This window comes from Macaca nemestrina, chromosome 8, assembly GCF_043159975.1.
Source record: "Macaca nemestrina isolate mMacNem1 chromosome 8, mMacNem.hap1, whole genome shotgun sequence".
NCBI lineage: Eukaryota > Metazoa > Chordata > Mammalia > Primates > Cercopithecidae > Macaca > Macaca nemestrina.
The window spans coordinates 1,528,057-1,546,932 of NC_092132.1; the positions used below are offsets into that span (position 1 = coordinate 1,528,057).

General features: G+C 53.4%; 1 protein-coding gene across 10 annotated transcripts in view; it reads right to left on the reverse strand.

Moving 5' to 3' along the window:
- LOC105488463 (IQ motif and ankyrin repeat containing 1) overlaps positions 1-18,798 on the reverse strand; it is a 63,309-nt gene extending 44,511 nt beyond the window's left edge. For 8 of the 10 annotated variants that reach the window (XM_071067638.1, XM_071067640.1, XM_011752539.3 and 5 more), the window contains exons 1-3: positions 18,660-18,797; positions 16,930-17,018; positions 12,937-13,026 (exon numbers count right to left, since the gene is read on the reverse strand). In XM_071067638.1, coding sequence (XP_070923739.1) covers positions 12,937-13,026; positions 16,930-17,014 — 175 coding nt within the window. In that variant the 5' untranslated portion in view covers positions 17,015-17,018; positions 18,660-18,797. Of the gene's footprint in view, positions 1-12,936; positions 13,027-16,929; positions 17,019-17,485; positions 17,718-18,659 lie in introns of those variants that run through there. The other 2 variants (XM_071067635.1, XM_071067636.1) reach the window with 2 other exon arrangements.
- Positions 18,799-18,876: the final 78 nt, after the last annotated feature.

Sequence of the window (18,876 nt, forward strand, 5' to 3'; positions counted from 1 at the left end):
CAGCCTGGGAGACAGACCGAGACTCCATCTAAAAAAAAAGAAAAGAAATTTTCCCTAAAAATAACCTTAATAGCATGGCTACTAGACAAAGAATTAAAACAATTATCTTAAAGAACTCAAGCACTAAAGGAAGACATGGAAGAAGTCAAGAAAAATGTATGAATGAAGTGGAAATATTAACAAAAAGGCCAGGCACAGTGGCTCACACCTGTAATCCCAGAACCTTGGGAGGCTGAGGCAGGTGGGTCACTTAATCCCAGGAGTTCAAGACCAGCCTGGGCAACATGTTTAGCAAAACCCTGTCTCTACGAGAAATAAAAACAAAAACAAAAATTAGCCAGGCATGGTGGCACACACCTGTAGTCCAAGCTCCTCAGGAGGCTGAGGAGGGAGGACTGCTTGAGCCAAGGAGGTCGAAGTTGCAGTGAGCTGTGACTGTGCCACTGCACTCCAGCCTGGGTGACAGAGTGAGACCCTGTCTCAAAAGAAAAAAAAAATGAACAGAGACTAAGGGACCTGTGGGACAGCATCAAATGGGCCAACACATACATTTTGGGTACCTCAGAAAGAGAAGAAAGAGAAAGAGGCAGAGAGAATAGTCATGCATCACTTAACAACAAAAATGTGTTCTGAGAAATACATCCTAATGTGATTTCATCATTGTGTGAACATCATAGAGAGTACTTATACAAGCCTACAAGGTATAGCTACTGTATACCTAAACCATAGAGTATATAACTTATTGCTCCGAGGCTACAAATGTGTACAGCATGTTACTGTATTTAATACTTAGGCAATTATAACACAATGGTAAGTATTTTTGTATCTAAGTACATATAAACATAAAAAGTACAATAAAAATACAGTATTATCATCTTTGAGGACCACCATCATATATGCAGTCCATCGATAACCAAAATGTCATTATGCAGCATATGACTATGTTTGAAGAAATAATGGCGGAATACTTCCCAAATTTGATGAAGACATGCATATAAACATCCAAGCAGCTCAAGTAACTCCAAGTAAAATGAACTCAAAGAGACCCACACCGAGACACATTATAGTCAAACGTTTGAAACACAAAGTTAGAGATAATCCTGAAAGCAGCAAGAGGGAAGCAACTTGTCACATACAAGGGATCCTCAATAAAATGACAAGCAGATTTTTCATCAGAAACTTGGAGGCCAGAAGGCAGAGGGCAAATATATTTAAAGTGCTAAAAGAAGTGGCTCATGCCTGTAATCCCAGCACTTTGGGAGGCCAAGGTGGGCAGATCACCTGAGGTCAGGAGTTTGAGATCAGCCTGGCCAACATGCTGAAACCATGTCTCTATAAAAATACAAAAATTAGCTGGGCCTGGTGGCAGGCGCCTATAATCCAAGCTACTGAGGAGGCTGAGCCAGGAGAATCACTTGAACCTGGGAGGCAGGGGTTGTGGTGAGCCGAGATTGTGCCACTGCACTCCAGCCTGGGCAACAGAGCAAGGTACCCTCTCAAAAATAAAAAAAAAATAATAAAAATAAATAAAGTGTTAAAAGAAAAAAAAAAAACAACTGGCAACAAAGAATCCTATATCTGGCAAAACTATCCTTCACATGTGTGGAAGACAATAAGACATTCCCAGATAAACAAAAGCTGAGGGAGTTTGTTACTACTAGACCTGCCCTGCAAGAAATGCTCAAGGAAGTCCTGTAGGTTGAAATGAAAGGACACTAGATGGTAACTCAAAGCTGTTAAGAAGAAATAAAGATCTCAATAAAGGTAAACATGTGGGCTGGGCACAGTGGCTCACGCCTGTAATCCCAGCACTTTGGGAGGCCAAGGCAGGTGGATCACAAGGTCGGGAGATTGAGATCACGGTGAAATCCCATCTCTACTAAAAATACAAAAAAAAATTAGCCAGGCACGGTGGCAGGCACCTGTAGTCCCAGCTACTCAGGAGGCTGAGGCAGGAGAATGGTGTGAACCCGAGAGGCAGAGCTTGCAGTGAGCCAAGATCACGCCACTGCACTCCAGCCTGGGGGACAGAGTGAGACTCCGTCTCAAAAAAAAAAAAAATGGATTAATTTCTAAGTCTATGTTTTGTTTTCTATAGGATTTAATATATATATTATATATTATATATAAAATATATTATATATTATACTATATATATATTAAATCCTATATATACACACACACACACTTTTTTTTTTTTGAGACGGAGTCTTGCTCTGTTGCCCAAGCTGGAGTGCAGTGGCTCAATCTTGGCTCACTGCAAGCTCCGCCTCCCAGGTTCATGCCATTCTCCTGCCTCAGTCTCCCGAGTAGTTGGGACTACAGGTGCCTGCCACCACACCTGGCTAATTTTTTGTATTTTTTCGTAGAGACAGGATTTCACCATGTTAGCCAGGATGCTCTCAATCTCCTGACCTCATGATCCACCCAACTCGGCCTCCCAAAGTGCTGGGATTACAGGCGTGAGCCACCGTGCCCAGCCACTTTTGTTTTTTTGAGATGCAGTCTCACTCTGTTGTGCAGGCTGGAGTGCAATGGTGTAATCTTGGTTCACTGCAACCTCTGCCTCCCAGGTTCAAGTGATTCTCCTGCCTCAGCCTCCCAAGTAGCTGGGATTACAGGCACCTGCCACCACAACCGACTAATTTTTATATTTTTAGTAGAGACGGGGTTTCACCATGTTGGTCAGGTTGGTCTTGAACTTCTGACCTCAGGTGATCCACCCATCTCAGCCTCCCAAAGTGCTGGGATTACAGGCCTGAGCCACCACACCCAGTCCACATTTTTAAATTATTAGTTTAAAAGCTATTATTACTATAATTTTGGTTTGTAATTCCATTTTTTTTCCTAATTTAAGAGATCAGTGCATTCATAAGAATTATTTATGTTTTGGGGTACACAAGGTATAAAGATGTAATTTTGTGACATCAGCAACTGAAAGGAGTGGAGACAAAGGTGTAAAGGAACAGAGTTTTTAATGTCGTTGAAGTTAAGCTGGCATAAATTCAAATTGAAGGGTTAGAACTTTAGGGTGTTAAATGTAAACCCCATAGTAACCACAAAGAAAACCTATAGAATATATACCAAAGGAATTGAGGGAGAAATTCAAACATTTCACTACAAAAAAATAAACTAAACACAAAAGAAGACAGTAATTCAGGAAATGAGGGACAAAAAAGTTATATGGCATATAGAAAACAAACAGCAAAATAACAGAAGTAGTTCATTTCTTGTCAGTAATTATTTATTTTATTTTATTATTATTATTATTTTTTTAGAGATGGGGTCTTGCTCTGTCACCAAGGCTGGAGTACAGTGGTGCAATCATAGCTCACTGTAACCTCAAACTCCTGGGTTCAAGTGATCCTCCCATCTCAGCCTTCCACGTAGCTAGCACTACAGGCACATGCCACCATGCCTGGCTAATTTTCTGTAGAATGTGGCCCAGGCTGGTCTCCAACTCCAGGTCTCAAGCAATCCTCTCATCTCAGCCTCCCAAAGCACTGGGATTACAGGCATGAACCACTGTGTCCAGCCTCTCCTTATCACTAATTACTTTAAATGTAAACGGATTAAACTCTCCAATCAAAAGACAGATTGGCAGGATGGATAAAAACCCCTGATCCAAGTATATGCCGTCTACAAAAGATTCACTTTAGATTAAAAAACACAAACATTGAAAATGAAAACATAGAAAAAGACACTCCATGCAAATAGAAACCAAAAGAGAGCAGGAATGACTGTACTAGCATCAGACAACACAGATTTTTAAATCAAAAAAGTTGGCCGGGTGCGGTGGCTCAAGCCTGTAATCCCAGCACTTTGGGAGGCCGAGACGGGCGGATCACGAGGTCAGGAGATCGAGATCATCCTGGCTAACCCGGTGAAACCCCGTCTCTACTAAAAAAAATACAAAAAACTAGCCGGGCGAGGTGGCGGGCGCCTGTAGTCCCAGCTACTCGGGAGGCTGAGGCAGGAGAATGGCGTGAACCCGGGAGGCGGAGCTTGCAGTGAACTGAGATCCGGCCACTGTACTCCAGCCTGGATGACAGAGCGAGACTCCGTCTCAAAAAAAAAAAAAAAAGTTCACAAGGAAGGTCAGGCACAGTGACTCACACCTGTAATCTCAGCACTTTGGGAGGCTGAGGAGGGCGGATCACCTGAAGTCAGGGGTTCGAGACCAGCCTGACCAACATGCAGAAACCCCCGACTCTACTAAAAATACAAAATTAGCTGAGTGTGGTGGCCGGCGCCTGTAATCCCAGCTAGTTGGGAGGCTGAGGCAGGAGAATCACTTGAACCCAGGAGGCGGAGGTTGCGGTGAGCCGAGAACGTGCCATTGCACTCCAGCCTGGGCAACAAGAGCGAAACTCCACCTCCAAAAAAATAAATAAATAAATAATAAAAATAAATTTTTTTTAAAAGTTCACAAGAGACAAAGAAGGACATTATGTATCAAAAAAAAGTTCAATATAGCAAGAATATGTCATAATTATAAATATGTATGTACCTAATGTATGATCATCAAAATATATGAAGCAGGCCAGGCATGGTAGCTTGCACCTGTAATCCCAGCATTTTGAGAGGCTCAGGCAGACAGATCACCTGAGGTCAGGAGTTTGAGACCACCCTGGCCAACATGGCGAAACCCCATCTCCACAGAAAATACAAAAATTAGCCAGGCATGGTGGCAGATGCCTATAATCCCAGGTACCAGGAGGCGGAGGTTGCAGTGAGTCGAGATCATGCCACTGCACTCCAGCCTGGGCAACAGAGTGAGACCCCCTCTCAAAAAAAAAAAGTATATATATATACACACACACACACACACACACACGCATATATATTTATATTTGTATATAAGAAGCAAAAGCCAACACAATGGACTGAAGGGAGACATAGACAGTTTCACAATCATAGTTGGAGACAATACCCCCCCTCATATGGACAGAATAACCAGGCAGAAGATAAGAAGATAAGTAAAGAAATAAAGGACTTGCTGGGCATGGTGGCTCACACCTGTAATCCCAGCACTTTGGGAAGCCAAGTCGAGTAGATCACTTGAGCTTAGGAATTCAAGACCACCCTGGGCAACACGGTAAAACCCTGTCTCTACAAAAAATACAAAAGTTAGCCAGGTGCAGTGGTGCGTGCCTGTAATCCCAGCTACTTGGGAGGCTGAGACAAGAGAATCGCTTGAGCCCGGGAGGCAGAGGTTGCAGTGAGCTGAGATTGTGCCGTTGCACTCCAGCCTGGGTGACAGGAGTAAAACCCTGCCTAAGAAAATAAACGAAAGGAGAAGAAAAGAAAAGGACTTAACACAATCAACCAACTAGATCTAACAGACATACAGTAACACTCTACCCAATAATAGCCTATACATTCTTCTCAAGTGTATATGGGATATTTTCAAGGGTAGACCATATGTTAGGCCACAGATTAATTCTCAATAGATTTTTAAAACTCACACTGTACAAAGTATCTTCTCTGACCACAGTGGGATAAGGTTAGAAATCAATAACAGAAGTAAAAGTGGAAAATTCACAAAATGGTGGAATTAAACAATATACTATTTTTTTTAAAAATATACACTCCTTTTTTTTTTTTTTTTTTTGAGACGGAGTCTCACTCTGTCGTACCGGCTGGAGTGCACTGGCACGATCTCCACTCACTGCAAGCTCCGCCTCCCGCATTCACGCCGTTCTCCTGCCTCAGCCTCCCCAGTAGCCAGGACAACAGGCGCCCGCCACCTTGCCTGGCTAAGTTTTGTATTTTTAGTAGAGACGGGGTTTCACCGTGTTAGCCAGGGTGGTCTCGATCTCCCGAACTCGTGATCTGCCCATCTCGGCCTCCCAAAGTGCTGGGATTACAGGCGTGAGCCACCGCACCTGGCCAACAATACACTTTTAAACAGTCAATCGATCAAAAAAGAAATCACAAAGAAAATTAGGAAATACTTAGAAACAAATGGAAGCAAAAACACAACATACCAAACTTACGAGATACAGCAAAAGCAGTGCTAAGGGGGAAATTTACAGCTATAAATGCTCAAATTAATAAATAAGATCTCAAATCAATAACCTACCTAACTTTACAACTTAAGGAAATACAGAAAGAAGACCAAACTAAAGCCAAAGCTAGCAGAAGGAAGGAAATAATAAAGATTAGGGCAGAGATAGACAAAATAGAGAATATAAAAACGTAGAGAAAATAAATGAAACTAAAAGTTGATTTTTTGGAAGGATCAACAAAATTGACAAACTTTTAGCTAGATGGACTAAGAAAAAAAAGAGAGAGAAGGCTAAAATTACCAAGACCAGAAACAAAAGTGGGAACATTACTACTGATTCTATAGAAATAAAAAAATATTGGCTGGGCACGGTGGCTCACGCCTGTAATCCCAGCACTTTGGGAGGCCAAGGCAGGTGGATCACCAGGTCAGGAGATCGAGACCATCCTGGCTAACATGGTGAAATCCCGTCTCTACTAAAAATACAAAAAATTAGCCAGGCGTGGTGGCGGATGCCTGTAGTCTCAGCTACTCGGGAGGCTGAGGCAGGAGAATGGCGTGAACCCGGGAGGTGGAGCTTGCAGTAAGCCAAGATCGCGCCACAGCACTCCAGCCTGGGCGACAGAGTGAGACTCCATCTCAAAAATAAATAAATAAATAATATTTAAAAAATAAAGAAATAAAAAATATCATAAGAGAGTACTCTGAACAATTATATGCCAACAAATTGAGTGACCTAGATGAAGTGGACAAATTCCTAGAAACACAAGACTTAACAAGACTAAATCATGAAGAAATAGAAAATCTGAATAGACATATAACTAGCAAGGAGATTAAATCAGTAATCAAAAATCTCCAAAGACTGGGCATAGTGGCTCACACCTGTAATCTCAACACTTTGGGAAACCAAGGTGGGAGGATCACCTGAGCCTAGGAGTTCAAGAGCAGCCTGGACAACATAGTGAGAACCCATCTCTTCAAAAAATTAAAAATTTAGCCAGGCATGGTGGCACATACCTGTAGTCCCAGCTACTCAGGAGGCTGAGGCAAGAGAATCGCTTGAACCCGGGAGGCGGAGGTTGCAATGAGTTGAGATCACCCCACTGCACTCCAGCCTGGGCGACAGAGCGAGACTCCACCTCAAAAAGAAAAAAAAAAAAAAAAGAAATGCATGAATGAGTGAACTCCTGGCATCTTTCAGGAGCTCTATGGTGACTGTCTTCTGTAAGCTTGGGTTGATACTGGGGAAAACAGCCAGGGAACTGGTTGCCCTAATATCAACTGGGATGTGGGATTCTGGATAAGAAGAGGTCAGTAGGGTGTTGCTGACCCAGTGAGTATGATCAGAGACACATCAGGCTCTGCCAGCCAGACAGCAGCTGCCACAGTCTCTCCCAGTCTCCAGATGTAAGTGAAATTCAGACTCACAACTGCCAAAGTGAAGAGGGGCTGGAAGCTCTCCCAGCACAAAGCATGCCAACCACTCCCACCAGTTACACTCCTACTCTGTCCCCGAAGGAGTCTGTGGCCATTTGCCAGGGTTAAGTGTCACCGACATAGAGGGGCACAGAGAGGCTTTTCGAGGACGGGAACGTGGTGTGTAGCCGGACACTGACATTGGCGCCAGGACTTTGACAGGATCACCACGGCCCTCTGTTTATGGAAGTCATGGAAGGCACTGTGGCCCAAGTCCATCCCTAATGGGTCCAGTGGGTCTGCAGATGTGCCCTGTTTATTGGGATACACATTCTTAGCTGCCAGCTGAACGCTCACATTGGCTCCTTGGCCAGAGGAGTAAGGGTCATTATGGTAGGAAGAACCAAGTGAGAGCCTGTGGAACTTCTTCCCTCCAGCAAGACAGTGAGCCTGACAGAAGAAGTGCTTTGCTTGAGGAACTGCAGAGGTTAACACCAACATCGGAGACCAGGGAAGCAGGTGTGGTGGTTCCTATCTCCATTAGGTTCACCTGCCCGGCCTTTGTGAAAACAAATTAATAACGACCGTGGGTGACAGACTGCAGCAAACCTGAAGACGCAGCAGGGCCTGTGAGAGCTGCCATGCCGCGAGTGGTCTTTTCGCCACAGCAGATCAACATAGCCTCTGCAGCTGGTGTGTGACTAGCATCTTGGCAAACTCTTTCTTCTCCATATCCTCACTTGGGAAGGTCAGAAGCAGTTCATCTTCACCAGCAGACAGCAGCACTCCTTCCCTGCCTCGTCTCAGGGCTGTGGCTGCTCCTGGGCTTTCTGGTGGGCGGAATAATGTCTCCCAAAGATGTCCGCCTCCTGCCCCCTGGAACTTGTGAATACTTGAGGTGATGCAGCAAAAAGGGAATGGAGATTGCAGATGAATTAAGGTTGCTCATCGGCTGACCTTAGGCCAGGAAGACCATCCCAGATTACCCGGGGAGATCCTATGCAATCACGAGGGTCTGTAAAATTGGAAGAGGAGCCAGACCTGATGGTTCAAGCCTGCAATCCCAGCTACTTTGGAGGCCAAGGCAGGAGGATGGCTCAGGCCTAGGATTTCGAGACCAGCCTGGGCAACATAGCAAGATGCTGTCTCAAAAAAACAAAGAAAAGAAAAAAAAAAAAAGAGAGAAAAGCTGGCTAATGGAAGCAGATGAATGGCTGCCCCAGATGTTAAATTTAGCAGAAAAGAGCTTTAAATAGGTACTGTAAGTATATTAAGGAAAATATGAATGAAATGGACACAAATATGGATAATTTTCAAAAAGGAACTAAAATTTATTAAAAGCAAATCCAGTGGCCGGGAGCAGTGGCTCACGCCTGTAATCCCAGCACTTTGGGAGGCCGAGGCGGGCAGATCACAAGGTTAAGAGATCAAGACCATCCTGGCCAACATGGTGAAACCCTGTCTCTAAAAATACAAAAATTAGCCGGGTGTGGTGGCATGCGCCTGTAGTCCCAGCTACTCAGGAGGCTGAGGCAGAATTGCCTGAACCTGGGAGGCGGAGGCTGCAGTGAGCCAACCCCCAGTGCACTCCAGCCTGGCAACAGAGGGAAACTCCATCTCAAAAAAAAAGAAAAAGAATCCAATGGGTATTCAGAAACTAAAAACTACAACATATGAAACTAATGTTTCTGATCTCATTTATCTGTAAATGGCAGTGTAATTATTCATATGACAAAATGATTTTTTAAAATATACACTATAAAGCAGATGTTTCAGTCACTTCTGAAGCAGGCTTCACGGCCTGGTGTTAAATGTCCTGCCAGATCTACAAAAGTTCAGCTTAAAGAACACACCCAAGACGACGCATTTCCAAGTGCAATCGTAATTCCACTGAGCAAATGAAGAGGGGCCGTATGTCTAAATGCTAAACAAAGACGCAGTCTCAAGGTTTTCCATCTTAACAGCAAAATCCAGACTGGAAGACTCAAGTCAAACAGCCCAAGTCCAAAGATGAAAAAAGATGGAGAAAAACCTATAGTGACACTGAAAGAGGCTTGCCAGACATGGGAGCACACACCTGTAGTCCCAGCTACTCAGGCTGAGGCGGGAGGATCACTTGAGCCCAAGAGGTGGAGGCTGCAGTGAGCTACGGTTACGCCTGGGAATAGTCCCTGAACTCCAGCCTGGGCAAGACAGCTGACCCCGTCTCAAAAAAACAAAACAAAACATTAAAAAACCCAAACCAAAAACAGTGGAAGAGGGAGGCAGAAGTGGAGAGCCAGAGGGAAGGAAACCTGCAGCACGGCTGGCTTTCCTCGATGTCAGCCTGCCAAGGCCGTGCCTGGTGGCCACCCTGCAGAGCTGGTAGATGTGGCGGCTGCTATAGCAGCAAGGGGACACAGGCACAGGAACCCCCCATCTCCTGGGCATCTCAATGGTCCCAGGAGTTCTGGGGGGTGGGGGATAAAGCACCTGGTGAAGGGGTCCACAGATCTAGGCTGTACCAGGACACCACAGGGCAAAAGACAGATTCTGGCACCTGTGCCTCCATCCAGCAAGAAAGACCCCATGCTCGGCAGGCCCCTTAGCACCGTGGCAGCAGCACAGGCCATGTTTGGGGTCACTGCCCCACCCACTGACTGAGAGACCCAGAGGCTCGCCGTCCCCAATGTGGCCCAGGGCTGCTGGCTACGGTGAAAGTTGCCGGGCTGCTTGGACCACACTGTCTGTCCCGAGGATCCGGTGTGCAGGAGGTAGGGTGGGTGTGGAGCCTCCGGCAGGCCCCTGTGGAGCCTCCCACAGGTTTCTGGGGCTCTGGGGCCCAGCCACACCTTCCTAGTGGAGGCTATTCTTCTTTTGGAAAGCAGCTCCTGGAATGCTGCCTTCCCAGGCTGGGTTTCCCTGCTCCACAGTCACGCCCTTGGGCAGCCCAGCAGCCAACTACTGCGTGGTGGAAACGGTGTCTGCGGGCCCAGCCCAGACGGCACAGATGAGTCCCCGGGCCCATCGCATTTGCCCCCTTTTGCGGCACAGATGCCGCCTGGGGAGGGCACCAATGCAGAGGAAAGGCTGGGAAAGGCTCCCACACGCTGGCATCAACTCCAGCCTGACCTTCCCCGCACTCTGCAGTCCCATGCAGGGAGGTCCTGGGGGGCAGCAGCGAGGGACAGCCCCCCAGGGGCACCTGATCACCCACTTCCTGTGTATCACTAACTCCGAACACCAGTGAGGGCTGGGGCTGGCTCTCCAGGGCCCCAGACAGTGGTGATGTGGAGAGTTGGAAAAGGCTGGGGGATGGGTCTGTGAGGAGCAGGGAAAGCCAAGCTCAGGGGGAGGCTCTGCATCCTGCAGGGACGCCCCTAGAGAGAGTCGGCCACGGCAGGGCACAGACAGGCAGGTGGACATCATGACCACACCATGGACAGCAGCCAGCAGGCCCTGGGGCAGAGTGGCATGGGGGCAGGAATGGTGGCTACACCAACAGCATGAGCTCCTTTTCCAAGACTGATCTAGAGCAAGTCCCACCCACGCAGAACAAGCCCTCTTTACAGATCATCAGACATGTGGGGAGAGCAGGGCTGCAGGCCGAGAGGAGGAGGCTGGGGACGGCGTGCTCTGTCTGGATGGACTTCCTGGAATAGCCTCCGAGTGCAAAAATAGCGTGTCCATGTGATGGCGACCAGGTGTCCCCGAAGCACAGAAAGCGCTGAGTCAGCAGCATGGACTCCTCCGAAGGCACGTGAGCTGGGTGGCCACGGCTGTGGGCTGGAGCCTCGCACATCCTCAACACTAAGTGCCCAGCCCTGAGCCTACCGTCTGGAGGCAGGGCAGTCTCACTTGACACCTGCTGCTCTGAAGGGGACACAGCCTATTCTGGCTGAAATAGACTTCCTAGCAGATGTGGAGAATCCCCCTTGCCAACTCCACCTATGCAGTCCCAGCACCCCCAGCAGCCCTGCTTCTGAGCCCGAAACCCACTTTGTAGCAAAAAGAGGCACCATGGCAGGGGTCATGGAGCTCCCTGTGTCTTGGTGTCACTTTCTCCAGGTGCGGGCTCCTGATGGGAAGCCCTGAGGCTCAGTGCAGCCAGGATGCAGCTCCTGGCCCTGTGGCCTCCAGTCTGAGTTTCCCTCGACCAGATGAAGCTCCCTGGTCCTGTCTGCCCCACACCCCGCAGAGCAGAGCGAGTGAGGCAGGGCTGTACTGGAGGAAGGCTAGGAGTCCACCTCAAACTACAGAAAGCAAAATGAGGGCGTCCCTGCCTTTCCCTGACACCGAGAGCAGAAGAGCAGCCTCTTGGTTTCCCACCAGGAGCCTGCACCTGGAGAAAATGACACCAAGACACAGGAACGATTGGAGATGATCCCGGGCAGAGCCCCAGTGCTGGCCTTCAGTAACAAAAGGGACATCCTCCCCAGATTTTCCTAAGATCTGACCTTGCCTGTGTTCCCTGCTTCCTCTCACAGCCGCCTCTTGCCAAGGCCAAATCCCCAGCTACTGGACAGGCTCCACCGCTTACATCCCACGGGTCCTTCCGCGGCGGTGCTTCCGCGCACCTGTGGCTCTTATCAAACAACTGCCACTACTTCCGTCCTCAGGACAGGGTTGAGCTCCTTATCCTGGCACCTGGGGCGCGGCGTGAGGGGGTACACAGGCAATCAGGCGATGGGCGGTGCCGGGCCTGAGCTGGGGCGTACAGCTGGCTGTTGGTGCCAGGCCTGCATCTATCTGGACGCTGCAGCCAGGATGGCCCATGCCCAGCAGGGGCGTCAGGGTCAGACCCGATGTGGGCCGCGAGGCCCTATGGGCTCCGTGGAGAGGAGCCCAGGGAAGAGCAGGCGGAACCGTGGGTGAAGTAGGCCCGCGGCACCAGCGCAGAAGCAGGAGGGCGGGCAGCCGAGAGGACAGAATGAGCAGTGAGGAAGGCGGCGGGCGCGTGGAAACCGACGAGTTCGCGTTGGGAGGCGCTGCTGAGCCTCAGGGCGGTTCCGGGCCCGGCACAAGGTTTGAGCGGCCGACCCGGTCGGGAGCAGCGCAGGGTGGGAGCTGCGGAGCCTAAGAAGGCGGTCTGGCCCGAGGCGACCGCACGGTGTCCCGTTTCCTGCCACCGGAGGGCGGCGCGCGCTGGGCGGGCACGATGCGGTGGACCCGCGATGAAGGCGGACCCGGGATGGAGGCGGCCCCGACCCCCGCGAGGGCGACTGGCGCAAGGCTGGGTCTTCCCGAGAGGCTACGCACCCGGGCGGCGGGCGAGAGCCGGTCGCGGCGGGAGGGGCTTGGGCATGTCGCGGGTCTGCGCCGAGCACTCACAGGTGAGGGTACACGCGCATACACACCCGTGCACGCACCTGCACGCGTGCACAAGCACACGTGTATATGACATGCAAGCGCCACACGTCTATATGACATGCAAGCGCATGCCCACACCGAGCGTGTCCCGGCCCAGGGCAGCCCCCTGCCAACAGCCCACCCGCTCAACCCCAGCGGGCGCGGGACGCGCGGGCTCTCACCTGGAGGGGCCTGTGGGCTCTCAGCCGGCGCCGGCTCCCTTGCCTGCCGGCCCGCTTTCCTCTGCAGCGGGCGGTTCTCACCGGGCTTCCCTAGGGGAAAAGGACCGTCAGTGAGCTTGGGGTGAGAGGCCCCCATACCCATCAGTCTCAAGAGACACTTATGGGGCACCAAAAGGGCCGTGCATCCTGGCAGATAGGGAGCACCCCACCCGGGCCTCCTCCCGAGGGAGGCACACGGACAACCTCAAGGAGCACGGGCTCCTCCAGCAGCACATACTCCACTGCACAGCGGGCCTCAGGGAGGCACAGGCGAGAGCCAGCCAGCAGGAACGCACCCAGGCTCTTGTGGGTCAAGAATAGGCAGGTTGCATCTCTGCTAAAAGGACCCTGTGGGCTGGCAGTGCTGCCTGCTGGCCCTGCCCCACCCCTTACATTGTCCACCACCTTATGCCACGTCCCTCCCCCAGGCCCTTCCCGTCTCTGTGTGTCCAATTCGGCACTCCCCTGGCAGGTGGCTGTCCCTCTGCTCCTGAGCTTCTGGGGCTAGGACTGAAGAGGAGCAGGAGCACTGCTCCAGGCAGGGTTGGGCCAGGCAAACCAGTCGGGCCAGTGTGACTGAACCGGCTGGGATGGGGCCCTGGGCGTGGGTGTGAGTCAGCGGCCCCGGGCTGGGGAAACGCTAGGGAGGAGGCCACCTGGAGCCCACCCTCCCAACAGGAAGCCCAGAGGACGCTGGTGTTTGGGGCTAGCCCTGTACCCCCACCTCCGGCCCCAAGACCCAAAGGCAGCTCTGGTCCAGTCAGGCCCTTGTTGCAGTGTGCAGGACAGCCAGCCCCCAGGCAGGAAGGCACCAAGAGCCCCGGCCCCACCTCCATGACCGCCAGGACTTTTCTTTGGGTCCCACATCCGTTCACAAAGTGCCATGCGGGCCTTTGAGGGCCCAGTCTCTCCCGTCAGCCACAGTGCAGTGGCCCAAACCCTGCCCTCGCTCCCACTGTGTCCCTGGACCCTTTGTCTCCACCAAACACCACGGGCAAGCCCAAACCCCAGCGGTGCTCCTGGGAGCGTGCTAGCTGCCCTGGAGCCCTCTGGAGTGCGCGGGCTGGGGGTTCCCATGGTCAGCTGGGCTCAGGTTATCTGTGGCCAGGGAGGGTCTGGGCCCTGAGGGTCAGTGCGGCCAGGATGCAGTTCCCTCAACCAGCTGTGGGACTGGGGGAGCTGGGGTGAGGCGGGGGCGGGGGGCATTGGTGCCGCCCAGGGCAGGACCAGGCACGCCCGTTGCTGTGCACAGCCGGCGCTCTGGCTGCGGCGCTGCCTCCTCCAGCTTCTCAGCCTCCCTCCCAGTCTCGCCAGCAGGGCCTGCGGCCTGTAAAACCCCGTGCCGCCGTGTCAGCGCGTTAGTCAGCCTCAGCCCAGGCGAGCCACCACGCCGCGGAGTCCCTATAAACTCCCTGGTGTGGCCCAGCCCCACCGAGTGGGGTCAGTGAGGCCCACAGGCAGAGCCAGAGTCCCGAGCTGCGGTGCTGCGGGCACCAGCCAAGGGGCAGGACCTGGAACAGGGGGCCGAGCCTGGCGTGGGAGCACACAGCCACTGTGGCCTCCAGGGACGCCCTCTGAGCTGGCCTGAGGCCGGCCAGTCGATGAGCCAGGGCCCCTGGGGAGCAGACACCTGGTGAAGGAGACGCTGGATCCAGGGCCATGTCTGGGAAACGAGGTCGAGTTCGCAAACACCGGGCCAGGAGGGCAGGCAGGGCCCAGCCGGCAGCTGGGCAGCAGGGCCCTGAGGTCGAGCCCCCGCCCCTCACCCCAGGGGGCCCTCAGGGTGATGCGGGGGTGGCCCCTACAGGGCACGTGACCAGCATCGAGCCAGCACCTCAGGGACACCCCAGGGTGGCCAGGCCAGAGCAGCCACAGGCAGCCTCGAGGCCGGTGCCGGCTGCTGCTCCAGGGTCTGAGCTGGTGCTGGTTCTCACTGGGCACATGGAAGGCTGTGGAGCAGGGGGCCCCATGCCGGCCCTGGGCCCTGAACTGCTGAGGCTCCATGAGGTCCAGCTTTGCCTGGCCCAGGAGCAGCTGCTGCTGGAGGACCGGTGGAGGCAGGTCCAGCTGCAGATGCAGCTGTGGCGGGAGGAGCAGCTGTGGCTGCAGCAGCTACAGGAGGAGCAGCTGTGGCTGCAGCAGCTGCAGGAGGAGCAGCTGTGGCTGCAGCAGCTGCAGGAGGAGCAGGCCTGGGTGCACGTGGAGGGGCTGCAGCTGGCCATGGCCCTGGAGCAGCTCCGGAGTGAGGGCCTCGAAGCACTGCAGACCCAAGGCCAGGTAAGGCCTGGATGGGGTGGTGGGGAGGGGACCCCGGACCCTTGTGTTGGTGCGGTGGCCACTCCAGCAACCTAGGGATGCCTGTGGAGGGCCAGGAAGCCAGGCTGGATGCAGGGCATCTGTGGGCCCATTTTCACATCTGCCAAGTGAAGCCCGTGCCCGCCACGCAGGGCACTGCAAGACCAAGGGACAGCAAGCCTGCCTAGGCTGGCCCAACGCTTGGTGGAAGTGGGCACTGAGGGCAGATACTTGTTCAGGGACAGAGGTGTCCCTGCAGCAGACCCAGGTATGCTGGGCCAGAGCTGTCCAGGGCAGTGTATGGGCTGCGGTGCAGGGCGAAGGCCTGGGGGTGCAGTCAGTAGGTAGCAGAACTGAAGAGCACAGCCCCCACCCACGCAACCCAGTTTCCAGGCCGGCCTGCTGGTCCGCCTGCCCTGCCCCGTTTATTGGAGTGCAGTGTACTCAGGGCTAAGGACTGCGGAAGCAGCATGCGGCGCCTGTGCCCATTATCCTCATTCCAGGAGGGCTGCTGGCCTCAGACGCAGCTGGGGCTATTTTGGGGAACTAGGATCTAACCCCAGCCTGGTGTGGAGGAGTGGTCACCATCATCCCACCTGCTCCTGTGAATCTGGGAGCTCTCTGGCATCCAGGGGTGTTAGGCCAGGCCCACTCTAAGCAGAGGGGCAGTCTGGGGAGCAGTCTGGGATACTCTCTTAGTAATCACAGACCCCAGCGCAGGCCTGGGTGCTGAAGGACCCCAGATCTGCAGCCTGGAATGTGTTCACAGCCAGCACAGAGAATAAATGGGAGTTGGGGCAAGGGAGTGACAACAGTGAAGGCGGGGTCGGGGGGGATCTGGGGGAAGTCCCCTTCCCAACCCACAGGAAAACCCAGCCCAGGTGAGTTGTCACCATCCAACCTGGAAGTGACTACGGAGAAGGTGACTGGGAGCAAAGCGGCAGGCAGAGGGCAGCACAGGACGGCCAGATGGAGCAGAGTCAGAGCAGAACACATATTTAGACTGAGAATCCCCAACTTGGACTCAAGCCCTCCTGTTTCAAAACCCATTTTTGGCCACCTAGGCCCCTCCCACTGGCTCCTGCCCCCTTCCCATCCCCCAAAACTGGGCTTCTCTGAGCGCTACCCCCAGGCCCCCATCCCAACCCCAGGCGTATAAGATTAAGGCTGGGCCAGGCACGGTGGCTGAAGCCTGTAATCCCAGCACTTTGGGAGGCTGAGGTGGGCGGATCACCTGAGGTCAGGAATTCGAGACTAGCCTGGCCAACATGGCGAAACCCCTCTCTACTAAAACAAAAATACGAAAATTAGCAGGGCGTGGTGGCACACATCCATAATCCTAGCTACTCAGGAGGCCGAAGCAGAAGAATCACTTGAACCCAGGAGGTGGAGGTTGCACTGAGTCGGGATTGCACTCGACTGGGCGACAAGAGCGAGACTCCGTCTCAAAAAAAAAAAAAAAAAAGATTCAGACTCAAGGCCTGAGATGAATGAATGAACCCTCAGTCAGTCACACCTAATCCCAACTCAGAGATCCCCTGAGAGCCACTCTTGGAAGAAGGGCTCTCCTCAGAGGGGGTGTCTCTCAGTGGTTACACAGAAGGTCTCACAGGTCCGTGTTTGGGTGACAGTGCCCTGGAGGTCAGAGGGTGCACTCACCAGCAGTGGCTCTCGGCTTGGGCCCAGGGTGGAGTGTCTGCCACTTCCCAGCTGCAGCTTTGGGTCCCCCCTTCTTACTGTGCATTCTCCTGGGGGATGGGTAGGGAAGGACCAGGGAGGGGGTGCTCAGAGTGGCAGAGGGCAGGGACAGCGGCAGTGGGGAACAGGGCACACCACGGGGGCCTGAGTGGATAACAGCAGGAACATGGGCTTCCCCCAAGGCTTCCCAGCTGGTGTCCTGTCTCCCTGCCCGCCCCAGGTGTGTGCCCAGAAGCTTGAGCCGGGATGCCTGGCAAGAGAACTTGGCCACATCCCATCCCCCCGGCTGTGGCTTGCCTGCCCCTCCACCCCAGGCTCAGCTCATCCTGCCAGGCCCAGGATCTGGAGTCCAGCACTCTTCTCACTGCCCCAAGGTGCTGGGTTGCCAGTGGGACGGTCTTTGTTCTCACCATAAGCATGAGCACAGCCCTCTCTGCTGAAGCCTCCATGCCTCTCCACTGCCCTGGGAACCCAGCCCACCCGTGAGCCTGCTCCCCAGCCCACCCAAGGCACTCACCCCTCCACGCCCTCAGACCCTATGTGGTCCCGGCCTTGGCAGATGGTGTTGTCAGGTCCTGGAGTAATACCCCTCTCCCTAGTCCACACAGCTGACCCCCAAGTTCATTTCCCTGGGAGGCTCCTCCTGCCTGCTTTGGCCTGTCGGGGTCCTCCCTGGTGCCCCATGCCCCTCACCCGCTACAGCACAGTTGCCTGGGCACTGGTCTGACCCCCCACCCATGTTTCCAGCATACTGGTACCAGTGGGGTGTCACTGAGTGTCTGGGGAAAGAACAAATGAAACTGGGAGTGACCCTGAAAACAGAAAATAGGATCACATGGCAAGAGGGACAAACAGAAAGGTGACTGATACCATCAGAAAGCGTTCAGGCAGGGCCAGTCCTTGGGGTGGGAGTGGCAGGGGTGAAGGGTGGTGGTTTGGACAGGTAATCCAGTGCAGGGCAGGGCCTAAGTGGGGGGAGAGGCCCTAAGTGAGGGCCTGAGGGGGATTTGGGGGTACTGGAGCACCCAGGGGCAGCTCGGGGTAGTGTGTGGGGTTGCTGTGTTCATGCGGGGGCGTCTGGTATGTGAGGCTTGGTGTGCACACTGGGTCCCTTGTCCGTGTTGGGGCTTGGTTTTCGCGGGGTCCCCGAGTGTACACCCAGGGTTCTATATGTGTGAGGGAGGTCCCCTGGTCTCTCAGAGTCAGTGTGAATATGGCATCCCTGTTTGTGTGTGGGATCGGTGTCTGAGGGATCTCATATGCAGGTGGGGTTCCCTACGTGTGCGGACGTCAGCGTGTTTGTGGGTGACTGAAGTGGATAGGACTGGGTGTTCTTGTTGGGGTCTGTCTTCCTGAGGAGTCTCCTGTGCTTGGGGGGTTGGTGCACACGAGGGACAGGTCATTCGGGGTCCGCATGTGCATTGGGGGTCACTGCAGCAGAGTCCCCTACAAGTGTGGGCATGGATGTGAAGGGATGAGGGAGAAAGATGGGGAACCCCAGGTACTTGTGGGCATCAGTGTGTGTGTGTGGTGGGGGTCGGGGCCTGGGGGTCCTCTGTTGGGCGGGATCCCCTCTACGTGTGGGACGCTGGTGCGGTGGGAGACCGGTGTGTGGTGAATGGATCCCCTGTGCTTTCGGGGCTCCCAGACCCGGCCCCGCCCGGGGCTCGACGCCGCCCCAGCGCCCTCACCTGCCGCACCTGCCTTCACCAACTCGGCGAGGAGGTCAGAGCTCCGCCCCTTGCGTCGGGTTGGCTTGTTTCCTAGCGACTGAGCCGGAACTTCCGAGTCACCCCAACTTCCGGGGCGAGGGTCAGGGGTCAGGCTAGGAACTTTGAGCCTGGGGTCAACAGTTGGGCTCCTGGGGGTCGAGGCCTTTGAAGTGGGGGCCTCACGGTCTCCGGCGGC